Below are 12,982 nucleotides of genomic sequence, written 5' to 3' on the forward strand. Positions count from 1 at the left end.
AGGGGGTGTGCAGCAGCACATGCCCCACCCCCCCCATGCTGTCCCAGGGTGTGCACAGTGGCAGGAGCTGCCCCTGGACGAGCTGCACCTGTCCCGCACTTCGCCCCAGTTGTACAGCACCTGCTCCAGCCCCGGAGCCAGCTGCATATCAGCAACTGGATTGGTATTGGCCAGATACTGGTCCAAAAAAAAAAAAATCTTTGTTGGTGCACACTTAATGAAGATCTATAAAACCCTTATAGATGTTATAACAACTGAAAAGGACTTAAACCACAGAAAGTAGCAGTCTATAAAACACATATTAACTTCTTTTCAAAAGCAACTGCTGTGATGTTCTGGTAATGGAGGAAGAACTTTAATTGTTTTTAGACAACTGTCAGGCTATCTTTGTTGCCTTTCACAGGGACATCTATAAAAGCTGGTCTGTTTCTCACCCTCCAGGATATCTTCATAAAGTGCATGTACTCCTTCTGGTACAATCACAGCCAGGGCAGTTCCACAGAGGAGCCCAGCACCCAGGACAGTCACCAGCTTTAGCCTTTCCTGCAAGCACAAAACAAGGAATATATGTTAGCAATGGGAATCTCTTCCCAACACAACACCACCCAGGAACTTTAACATTTATGTTTGACAGTCTGCTCAAGATTTTGTTAATAAAGACTCACACCATCAGAAATGAGTATTCCTGATTCCAAAGAATAAGGTCAGGTGTGTGCAATAGAAGTTTCTCTTGCAGTATTTTTAGGGTTGACACTTACACAAGCATTAAATGAATTCTGTCATCCACAGACTCTGGACTTTTCCTAGATACAGTGTAAAAGCATTATTGAGCACATAGCACTTACAGCCTATTGGAGTAAACACAGTTCATGCAGGTATGCTCTATATACTGATGCTTCAAGAGATACTACCTTGAACTGCAAACATATAGTGGCTTACCAGTACTAAACATCATTTAGAACACTCTCCTAATAGTGAAGGCAATCAAGCAACAGAGAAATGGGAATGCGAAGCAACTAACAAGTTAAAATTACTATATTTTGTTTAATTTCTGTAAGAAATGTCAAGCATGCCTCAAAAAAAGATTCCTTGTTATAGCTGAGCACACATTTTCATTCCAGAACCTGAACTGCAAAACTTTCAGGAATGTAAAGTTAATAAGCTATGAGAACAGAAACATGTATTGTCAGCACCAAATATGGACAATGCTGAGTAACAAATGAAAATTAGATACCATCCTCTAATAATTATAGGCACCCGAGTCATGTGAAGCAGAAGACTGTTTTACTTGCTTGTGATAATTATTTCACTGCTAATTTACTCCTTGTGCATCACCTGCCACCCACTGATGAACAGCACTGAAGAATTTTGAAGCATGCCAACCAGCAGCCCAATTTTCACAAGTTCATGGGCTGAATAGCTTTAAAAGCCTCAGTCATCTTTTGACATATCCTCTACAAATAGTAATTGTTTATTCTTGTGCAGAGAGACATAACTGGCAGAATTTGCATGCTGGGCAGCAGTCTCTTACCCAATAGGATCTGTATTTTGGGGTGCCAGAATGCAGGGGTTCAAGGCTTTGGCCATAAAGAGCAGAGCAGGGTCCTGCTCTGGGGGAGGGGTCACTGCCAACAGCCAGGTTTTTCCTCCCTTGGCCTTCCAACTGCTGCAGTTTTATGTGGTGAGTGAGAATCCAAATCCCTTAATTCATGGGTGGCTTCAGAGCTAGGAAGAATAACTTGGCTGCTGGCACTGGCCCTTGACACCTCCCCTCACAGCAAGAGCAGAGGGTAGGGGCGGTGATAAGGGGATTGCTGACCCCACTTAGTTGCCTGTGGCTGGAGCCTCAAGCTCCCCGTCTTAGTTATTCCAGCATCTGGGGTTTGTGCCCTTCTTTGTCTACCCTCAGTTAGGCTACTGTTTGTGCAGAGTGAAATGAAAAAAAGTAAAATAAAACCAAATTTTGTTTTAAGAAAACAAAAACCCTACTCTACAGTGTTAAAATCAGTAAGTCAAAGTTGCATTAATAAAAAGTACATTTTTTGCTGACTACGGGTTATACCACTTTAATGAGCCTAGATGAAGTAAGCTGCTGCTTACAAAAGCTTGTTATGTATCTGATTTAGTTAGTCTAAAAGGTGCAATTCTACCCTGACTTCTGCCTAGATTATAAGAAATAGGAAAATGCTTTAGTAATTTTGCAATTTTTGTACCGTGGTTGAACAACAGAGTCTATAAGGGTTTCATTTATTACATACTGGGCATCAAACAGTTTTGAAGGCCTGATCTGTCCAGCAGTGTATTTCTGTAGACTGCAGAACAAATCCACACTGTGCCAAAACTCAGCTTTCATATTAAAAAAAAGTACATTTCAAGTCTTTCTGGCTACGAAATTGATTATTTCACTGATGATCATTATGGTAGGTGGAATAATGAGATGGAAATAAAGGCCACAAAGAGAAGAACTAGGAATTGCTATAGGAAAGAAAATGTAGAGGGGAAAATAAAGGAGAGAGAAATGGACGAAGGAAGAGATGCAAAGGACAGGGATAACAGGGGGCCTAAAAAGACAGCATATTTCCTCAAAAGGCAATGAATGCAATAATATAGCATGGAGTTGAAAAAGCTTATTACTAAAGGTGATATTCTTCTCTTGAATTTTGACATGCATGAATTTTTCTGTTCTGAATTATGGGGAGTACATAGTCCTGCCTACAGACCACAATTAAACATGGAAGTTTGCCCCCTACTACTTAAAATGAATTTCAAGTCGGGATACAACATTAAAAAAAAAAGACGGCCTCTGCCCGCCCCAGAAGGCACGAGGAAGGAGAACAAGGAAATCAGTAAAAACTTGTGCTTACATAGGCTAGAGAAGTACACATCAGACAGCCAAGTTACTTCTTGTTTTTTTAAGTATGAAGAAAACCAAAAGTCCCCATCTACCTATGTTTTCAGCAGCCACCTTACCCACAGACTACAGTGCAGCTCCTCTGGACTGCCACTGCTGTGGCAGCCTGGAGGCGGCAGTGATGATGGCAGAGAGGAGCCATAGGGCAGCCCAGGTACAGGCTCCAGGCAGCTGCACCAAGAAGGGCTCAAAAGCAGTGATGGGGTAGGGCTGCTTTTCACCTCCACTGAGCAGCAACTTCTGCCTGGCTGCCATCACTGCTCAGCACAGGCATGCGTTCCGCAGCAGGCGCAGGGTGGGGGCTGTGCATATGGGTTTGCTCCAGCCAGGGCAAATCCAGAGTGGGCATGGGGTAGACCTGGGTCAGGGTGGGGGCAATGTGCTGTTGGCAGTGAGGAGCTGCAGGATGTGGCAGGGTAGATTTGATTTAAAAATCAAATAGATTTAAAGTACTGGTCAGGAGGCCTCGATTTAATCATTGTTTTCTACAAAAAAGTGCATTCTTGTTTAATATAACCTTAATACATATTATTCACAACTCAGAGATAGATGTAGGTTTCATTTCTAGAAGATACACTCTATACCAGTGGTCACCAACCAGTGGATCTCAATCCACCAGTGGATCTTGGAGCCTCTTAGAGTCAATCCAAGGCTGGGGTGGGGGAGCATGGAGGGGCTGAGTGCCTGCGTGCATGCATACGCCCCAGCCCAGCAGGTCGTTCCATGGGGAAGGGAAGGGGCGGGGGCTGGATTGAGGGCCCTGAAGTGAGGGACAGTACTGCAAAGGCAGGAGCTGGGGTAAGTTCAGTGGGGCCCTGCCCAGGTGGGACTTACCTGCTGCTGGGGAGGCATGCCCCAAATAATTTTTTCTCCCTCTGCCTCAATCTGCCACCCCCCTCTTCCCACCCCACAGACTTACCTTCTGGCACACAGTAGATCTTGGGTTGCTTTTAAATGACAAAAGGTGATCTCCTACTTAAAAAGGTCAGAGACCACTGATGCTCTATACATTTTCAAGCATTAAATTTATTTTGATATTTTTTCAGATCAATTTTGTAGCTACATCAGAAAAATGAATTGCGATTCATTTATTGTATTTACCAAAGTTAACTGAAGCAGATACTTGTGAAGTCATTTGGAGGTAAACGATCTTCAATTCACTAGATTAATCACGGATATTTGGGGGATACTTTTGCCACAGTGTATTAGGAAGACATCAAACGAGCACTGCAGCCATAGTTATTAGCTTGGGGCTTTCTTCACCTTCTAGATTTCTTTTCCTTATTACAGTCTGGCAAACCTGTTGCCATGATAGGTGTCTCCTTCTACCATACTATTGCCTCACCAGTTCTCAAATTAATGGAGAGGATAAACTCAGAAACGTATCCCTCAAGACTTCTGGCATGTTCTGCTCAAAATGTTTCTCTTTTATTTGCATTTGCATTTATCTCCAGACTACTCCTTCTTGCCCAGATCTACTCAACCCCCAACAATCCTTCATTCATTTAACTTCTTGAAACTTTGCAATTTGAGAGAGAGGTAAAGGCTTGACTCTGTACACAAACTTGCAGACACACAATAGGGTTTATGGGTGGGTAATCAGGTCTTCTCTCTCATCTCCATATACTGCTGTTAACAAAGATGTTATCTCTAGAGACAAAAATCCACAGTTTAAGAACCAGAACTAAGCATCACAGAGATGCTTAAGAGGACCAGCGGTTTCCCAGCGTGGTGCCCACAGGCAGTATGGATAAAACTTTGAAAGAATACAAAGTAAAGGGAAGCAGCATTTTGAAGCTGTGGATCTAATGCAGTTTTACCTAATAGATGAGATGATCAGATTGATCTAGAGTCTAAACTTTAACACTCATATTGGCACCTGGTGCTTTTTCTTTTAAAAAAGAAATGTGCCCTTGGGCACATAAATGTTGGGAACCCCTGTTCTAGACTGAGCACTGAGTCCCACTGGATAGAGTGGTTTTCTTTAGTCTTTACTAATCGACAGAGGAACCTCTGGGAACCCCGTAAGACTGGACCCCTAATATAGCCCATGGCCTGTTGTGACCTATTCATAGAACTTTTTTTTAAAAAGGTTGCATGAATATATAGTCTCACATAGTGGATAATTAGAGGTTATAATTCCTATTTCATGACAAACCTTTGACCATTTACTATCTTTATACAGGTTGTTTTTTTGTGTTTTTTTTGTTTTTTGTTTTTTTTTTTTTACAAAGCACCTTAACAAAAAAATAAGAGATGCAATTAAATGAAAATCTGACTTAAAAAAATACAATTATTTATTATTTGTTTAATTGTTGATTTTTATCCACCCTGGTACAGACTCCAAGCTGTTGCAAGAAAGGTGGGGGGAGGGTGACCAGCTTGCAGCAGCTCCCCAGAACTACCTATGCAGCCCACAGGCCCAAATAATTGGTCACCCTGGGACTACAAGGTAGAAAAGACACTTGAAGATGCGCATGTCCACACAGCCTTGCTTCAGACTTCCAGATATGTACTTCACTGATATTCTGCAGCTGTTAGGCCAGGATAGAAAGCTCAACAAAGCCCTCCTGTTCTTTGTGCACGGCAGGAAATGATACGCTGGGTCCACCAACATGGTAGTAGGCACCAATATCCCACTTATGACCACGGCTTTGGCAGGGAATAAGGTTCCAGCTTGTCCAAACATGTAAATGCCCAATCTCCTTAGTACCCTGGCATTGTGCACTTTGTCAGTATTTCCTCCCACTGGAGTTCACAAAGTGTGGACTACCAAGCCCTGGAAGATAAGGGGTCAATACTTTTTACAAATTAATATACTCACAGGTACCTTCAGGAGAGTGGACTATGACCACTTAGTTGCTATCCACAGGCCAAGTACATTCCAGTGAACTCTATTTTCTGATAGCATGCTTTTATTTAAATTTCTTGTGCTCATAACTCACAGTAAAACTACCAGTTTATTTTATGGGATTCTTGATACATTAACAAAAACAGGATGCAGCTCATTGTGCACTGGAAAATACTGGGGTTCTAAACTGCAGTGATAACAGTAGTAATAGCAAATGCCTCATTTGTGCAGAGTAGCAGGTGTTGCGCATGTTGTCCTTAGTATAGTTAGTTTTCTGACTGTAACTTTGAGTGAATAGGATCCCCTCCACCAAGGAGTCCTTGATGAATGGACATGACATGTAAGAGCAATTGCAAGTTGGCCATAACTTATCTAATATATTGCCAAAGCTAAAACTTTTTATTTGACAAGTATTAACAAAACATTAAGTAGCCTCCCTAACGAAGGGTTAAAATTGGAACAAGCACTGACATTCCTGTTTTGCAATTAATATTATATGCTATAGAAGAGATCCAATCTCCAAGGTAAGTTCAAAACTAGACTTATGTAAATCATTAAAAGAATTTATTTAAATGAAAGCCTGAACTAGGGAACTCCATTAGTTAAAGATAATAAAAGAACTCCCAGACGTGCCAGCATATAGTTTGTCAAGCTCGATAAAAGTAGTGATCCAAAGTTGCATAAATCCAGAATGCCACAATTGCTTTCGATTCTCCTAATGGCTAAAAAGTCAACTAACAGTGTTAAATAAAAATATTAATGAAGCGTAAAAAAGGGATTTGACTTTAAAGAATTAGAGAGAAAGGCACTACAATGTTTTACTTTCCCTAAATAAAGTGAGAAAGTACTGATCATCATCATCCGACGTATGACAAAGCCAATGCTAGTTTATGACAATGTTACCAGTCCATTTGCAACGGTTTAGAGTTGAAGACTAAGAAAAATACTATGGGACAAGCAAACTTTTAGAAATTAACAATTATCACAGCTACACAGATATGACATCATCAAAATGATTAGGTTACTTTCACTATACAAATTGTACTTTGGCTAAACCAGCACAACTCCCACATAGACCTTTAATTCGAAAGGAGGCTGCTTTTTAAATGTTACACATGTTTCTAATCAATATAAGCAAACTAAGATTATCCACACAGCCTTTAATGCCATTTCAGCTGAAATCAATTCTTAAAACACAAACCTTCAGTTAAACTGGTACACTACCAATAAAAAATTTAATGTAAGAATTTAATACAATTAAAGTAAAACCAGCATGGCTGAAAATTCTGAAAACTGGATGAAGTTTAGTTAACCTTACTTAGTTACTACACAAATGGGAGCCATTTGAAGATCATTTATAGGCAGAAGTGCTTGAATTATATTGTGGTTAAAGTTCTGTGAAATACAACAGTCCAGGAGTTAGAGAAAACAAGAGAATCATAAAGCCCAGTCTCCCCCACAGTATATGTCAGAAACCATGTTCAGGACATAGTCTAGTTCAGAGGTACTCAATCCCCAGCACATGGAGCCATGTCATCCAGTCCACAGGTCCAAAAATGTGGTGGTGAGAAGCACTGGCAGCAATTGCCTCTCCTCTGCTGCCAAATTTCCAGACCCGTGGTGAGCCACGAGCCAGACGACACTGGATCAGCACGTGGAAGTGGGTTGTGGCCTAATCTAGCCACACAGGGGCTGGCTACAGGTTGCTAAGGACCAGATCCTGTAGCACTGGCCCAAGCAGAGACAGCATAGGGCCCCAATCTGGTGGGGGCCTTAGAGGTGGTGGTGAGGGGCCTTGCAGCACTCATCCAGCCCACCGCACCAAAAACAAAACAGACAAATTAATGACAGGTTTAATTTCCAATGTCTAGGCAGCTCACAAGATACAAACACTTTCTCAATTTTCCAAATGCATCTTACAGCATTTGTTTAACATTAAAGGGTATAGGGACAGTATTCTTTAATGGTTATTTCAGAAAGCCAATGATAAATCATAGCTCTTGAAAATGCAGTTTGCCTTACCTTAACTTTTAAAAGCAATTAAGTATGCATACTAATAAGTAAAATATTGTTATTTTAGGAAAGAGGTTCCATCCAATTTCATAGATTTCATACATTTTCATAGACATTAAGGGCTGGAGGGGACCTCATGAGATCATTGGGTACAGCCCTCCCCCACATAGACAGGAAGTCAGCTGGGATCAACTGACCCCAGCAAGAAATAAATCCACCTGTCTTTTGAAGGAGTCCAGAGTAGGTGCTTGCACCACCTCTGAGGGGAATTTGTCAGACCCTTACTCACCAGCACTGGAGACCTTACTCACTGGCACCGGAACCTGGTGCTGAAACATGTGGCCTGGCCAGCCATGTGTTTCAGCACCAGGGCTGAGGGCTAACCATAGAGACACTCTAGCTGCCAGAGTGTCTTCATCGAGGACCCAGCCTCCAGTTGCCTCAGGGACTGTGCCCTGCTCCACTTTTTTAAACATCGATTTTTTTAGACCCCATCCAGGGGTCTAATTTTCTCCCTGAACAGCAAACTTGCACCACGGGGGAACATTTTTTTGTTCCCGCACGTGTCTGTTGCCCCGCCTCAAAGGGGTTTCAGGCAGGGCAAAAGGCACGTGCGCGCTTGTGTGGACGCACCCTTTTGGTCCAACCCTGTAGCCAGTTGTCTAGCCATCGGACTGTATGATGATCAAGGCCACAGTTCCCCAGCTTAATCATGAGGACATCATGGGAAACTAGGTTAAAGGACTTCTTGAAGTCCAGATACAGGACGTTCATGTCATCTCCCTTGTCCAGGGCACATCTTATCAGGTCATAGAAGGAGATGAGGTTGGTGAGGCAAGACCTACCCATCACAAAGCCATGTTGGCTGGCATTCAGCAGCTTGCTATCTGTTAGTTTGGCATTGATGGATCCCTTGACAATTTTCTCCAGGATTTGACATGAAAGACTATAAATATGCAACTTAAAACTGACCTGACCAAAGTTCCCTATTCTAAACTAAAAAAAAATCTGCTCAAAAAAATCAATCAAAAGCTTAGCAGTAACCAAAAACAAAACAAGCCCCCAAAAGACCTACATTCCTCCAAGATGTTTAAAAATAAAAAAAAAACAGTATTTAAAAAAAAACCTCACAAGAAAACGCATACCCATTTTCCCCTGAAGAAAAACAAGGTAACAATTTAGTAAGTGCCGCCAAAGATCATTAGTTCATCAGTGATAACAGTTTGTTACTTAAAAACAATGATGGCATTCAAATAGAGGCACTAATGATGCAAAGACTCATTTATATGAGTAACTTTAAGCAGGTGACCAGTCCTTTTGGATTAACGTGTATTTGATAAACTAGGGCCAAAAAAACAGAATAAGATAAGTCACCTTGTAGTGGTTTGAACTCATTTACAAGATTCAAGTCTTTGGAAAGAGACTAAGATAACAGAGCACTGCAGTTGAGACCCAAGATGAAATGTAGTGTACTTAATGAAGTTGCTCCACTTGTTTTCATATATATCTGAAAACGAGAGAAACATGCAACTGAAAACAAGTGGAGCAACTCTGCTAGGTACAGTAACAAATTAAACCCTTGGGGTAAGCAGGCTTAGTTTTATAGGCTTATTTTTCACTGCCTGAAATCTGTCCTAACAGTTCCTTCCTTTTAAGAGTACTGAAGTCTAATTTGAAAGGTACATTAGCATGAAATAAAGCATAAATAATGTATTCTGGGAGTAAAATTCCTTACTATAAGAAATTAAATCAATAGCACCCTTCTTCCCTGGCATCTGATGCAAGTTATAAGCAACAAGGGCTTTTACTTTCTAGTTTAAACTCTTACAAAGCAGCTCCGTTCCTGCTGGCTTTTTAATACACCAAGGGAGACTAAAAACATTACTGCAATCCATTTCTTAAAAATCTGAAGTCCAAAAACATCATTCCAGTTCATAACGGTGCATATATTCAGAAAGCCTTAGTCAACTGCATTAAAGCTCTAACACTTAGGGCTACACATTGCCAGTATGGGGCACAATATATAAAAGTAGTATTTCCAAAAAACTTGAGCTTATGCTTTAAGTAACAGAAAGCATGGGTGATTAGCATCTTTCAAGAAAAAAAAAAAAAAAGTCAAGCTGTAACTTCCAGTAAGTGTTCAAACATAGAAGTGAATCAGGAAATTCAGACCATTTAGTTTACCATATTAACACGTCACTAACTACACATAATAAATATTCGAGTAACGAATGAGGGTGTAAAGGGGGTTAAGAAATTAAGTGTTCTCATTTTAAAAAGTGTAAAACAAAAAGACTCCACTATGTTATAAAACTGAGTTGACATTACAGATTAGTAAAACAAGCTCAATTCGAGGGGTGCTACTTTCTCCCACATTAAGAGCCATAGGTTTAACTCTTAACCCTTGTGATCTCCCCATTTGTAAATATGCCACTTTGTTGTGCTTAATTACATTAACCAAAACAGCACCCTCAAGCTTGACTGAGAAATGACAAAAATAAATAGACATCAGTTACCTTTTAAGGTACCCAAGGGAAGTCAGCGTTCTCCTCTGCAAAATTAGTTAACACCCACTTGCTCCATTGTTATCAGTTTCAGCAAGGAAAACCAGGCATTTAAAAGTTTATTTCTCAAGACCTGACATAACACTGACCCAGCACCTCACTGATACCTCTTCAGCCTGTCCTCAGACGGTTGGCCCTCCACACCGCTAATTATCTGCGCTGCCCTTCTCCACCACTTCTTCGACAGCCTGTTTTCTGAGGCGCGGGGGGCAGAGCCGGGTACAGTCCTGGTGCCCCCGCCTCAGCCAGGGATTAAACCAGGCACTCCCAGCTCAGCCCAAGGCCCGCAGGTGCAGGGGCCGCCGGCAGCCCCCGGCAAGGCCATGGCGCCTGGACACGCGGGACGCCCTCACCTCCGAGAAGTTGACGGCCAGAGGGATGATGCCGGCCACGTAGCAGCCTACCAGCATGGCCAGCGACAGCAGGCTGATGGACACGAAGTCATCCATGGCGGCGGGCCCCGCGCTCAGGTTCCCCCGCGGCGCTTCCAGCGCTGCCAGCCGCGCCGGGGCCGCTCTCGGACCCCGCCCCTGCCCGCGGGGCCCGACCTCAGCCCTCAGGCTCCGGGCTCCATCTTGGCCCCGCCGAGGCCAAGTGGCAGCTTCTAGCCTGACGCTTGCCCCCTCCGCCGGATCCGCTTCCGGGTCACCCGCCGCCAAGATGGCAGACCTCACGAGGAGCGAGGGAGGGAAATACTGCCCTTAGCGAATATGGCAGCCCGAGTCTCCACCCCGGAAGCCTTCCCGGCATACGCAGCGGCGGCTGCCCGCCAATTCTCGCGAGGTGTCTGGACGGCGTTCTGGCTCTGTGGGAGGTACTGTCTCTATGGTGAAAGCGGGCTGCAATGAGAACGGGGTGGGAGGGAAGCCGTTTGGCGGTTGCTGAAGCGTTTCCGGTTGGCGCGGGGGATTGTGGGGGACGGTTGGGAGCTGCTGGTTCGCGCCGGGGGCTGTGGAGAGCGAGTCGCCATGGTGAGGGGGAAGGGGCAGAAGCGGGGGCGCTGCCAGGGCTTCGGCCGCGAAGCGGGAGGCGGAGTGGCCGGGGAAGGGGGCGTGGGGCGATTGGAGGGTAGGGGACAGTGCCGGGCTGCACGCGCTGTTTCCCGCTTCCCGCGTGGGGGGAAGGGCGCACGTGGGGGGGAGGGGCGAAATCGGGCCCCGCGGCTCACGTGCGGCCGGGAGAGTTTCTCCCGGACAGAAAGGCGGGTCCCGGCATCCGCGGCCGCCCCTGGGGGTCAGGCCCGGCCCCGCTCGAGTCTCAGCTGCTGCTGCAAGCTGGCCACGTCCCTCTGCTCGTTCCGGCTTGGTGCTGTTGTCGTATTTCCCTCCCCAGGCCCTTTCCCCGGGCCCGGCCCGCCTGACACTCGGGAGCGCGGCTGCTGCCGCCGCCAGCCTCCGGGCCCCGAGCGCCCCTTCGGAGCAGCACTTGGCTTTAAAAAAAAAAATGGTGAAGCTTTTCTATAAGAGACATGCTGCTCTTTGCGGTGCAATAGGAGGAACTCAAAAATCCACTAAAAGGTCTGCTAGGTAACCCCTGCTTGTTCACTGGTGGCAGTAGCGTAGGTGGGTTGCAGCTAGTAGAAACCGTTCTGCCAGGATATGGAGCCTGACTGATCCAGCTGTCTGCACTGTCCCAGGTGCTTTTGCAGATGCATGCCCAAATAAATGTTTGTCAACTTCCTTTAAATGTAGGAACTGTCACAGTAGTTCAGAACAATTGTGTAGCCACTGGGTGCTTCTACACGCAATTGATGTAACTGTATTTACTGTGGCTCAGTTTGAGCCAGAGTAAACTAATCCCAAAATCACTGTCTGCATGTGCATATAAGTGCACTAATTTACTGTGCTGCTGGATACCACTTGTATCTGACTGGACTATTGGGTACTGCAGTCAATTAGTCTACGATACCCTAATTGCCATGCACCCATAGATGGTGATGCTTTATTGCACAGCAGATTAGTCTGCTGCTCAGTAAAGTGTCTCATGTAGACATACCCATTCTGCAGTTGTCAAAGGTACAAGAATCCCAATTTTGGGCAGTACTTCCCATCCCGTGTCAGTTTTTCTGATGTGTGGTGGTGTGGATATACCGTCTTCTCTAACTAGGGATAGAGATTTTCATATTTCTAGAAAGGTTTGTCCTTTTTTGTCTTATTCTAAAGTTTTAGCCCCTATCTTATAGCAGTGAATTCTGCATCTCAATTTAATGGGGTTTTTTGCTTTTTGTGTTGGAAAAATCCTCGTTTCCCAAAGTTGAGGGAAATTGATTGAAATGAATTGGAACGAATCAAGTGTGTGAAAATTGGGAGTTGTTTAGAAAGAGTTTATTAAATTACTAAAAGCCACCAGTTCCACTATCAAGAAGCTCAAAACCCACCTTACTTCAGTGGCGATTCAAAAGCAGAAATTAGAATCTTAAATCCCAACACACAACAAATGCAAAAGAAGAAATAGCAATACAGAAAATGGATGTGGGAAGATAGATGTGGTGGGGGAGCAAAATCAGACAGATGATCTCTGGCTGGTACACCAAAATGACAGAGAAAAGCTAAATATTTTAGGAACAAAACAGGAATATCTAGCAATAGTATAGACATAATGCTTCATGTAGGCAGTAAATTGTTAATGGTGCAGGAGAGAAGT

The 12,982-nt window shown here is 43.8% G+C and overlaps 2 protein-coding genes across 2 annotated transcripts in view; one reads left to right on the top strand and one right to left on the bottom strand.

Moving 5' to 3' along the window:
- SLC39A9 (solute carrier family 39 member 9) overlaps positions 1-10,981 on the bottom strand; it is a 42,337-nt gene extending 31,356 nt beyond the window's left edge. Inside the window, exons 1-2 of the mRNA XM_019519158.1 lie at positions 10,693-10,981; positions 435-543 (exon numbers count right to left, since the gene is read on the bottom strand). Of these exons, the coding sequence (XP_019374703.1) occupies positions 435-543; positions 10,693-10,788 (205 nt within the window). The 5' untranslated portion in view covers positions 10,789-10,981. The remainder of the gene's footprint in view (positions 1-434; positions 544-10,692) is intronic.
- A 221-nt stretch (positions 10,982-11,202) lies between these two features.
- Positions 11,203-12,982, top strand: part of ERH (enhancer of rudimentary homolog (Drosophila)) — an 18,588-nt gene continuing 16,808 nt past the window's right edge. The window contains exon 1 of the mRNA XM_019519159.1: positions 11,203-11,310. Coding sequence (XP_019374704.1) covers positions 11,308-11,310 — 3 coding nt within the window. The 5' untranslated portion in view covers positions 11,203-11,307. The remainder of the gene's footprint in view (positions 11,311-12,982) is intronic.

This window comes from Gavialis gangeticus, unplaced genomic scaffold (genome assembly GCF_001723915.1).
Source record: "Gavialis gangeticus isolate Ggan-Ray unplaced genomic scaffold, GavGan_comp1, whole genome shotgun sequence".
Lineage (NCBI taxonomy): Eukaryota > Metazoa > Chordata > Crocodylia > Gavialidae > Gavialis > Gavialis gangeticus.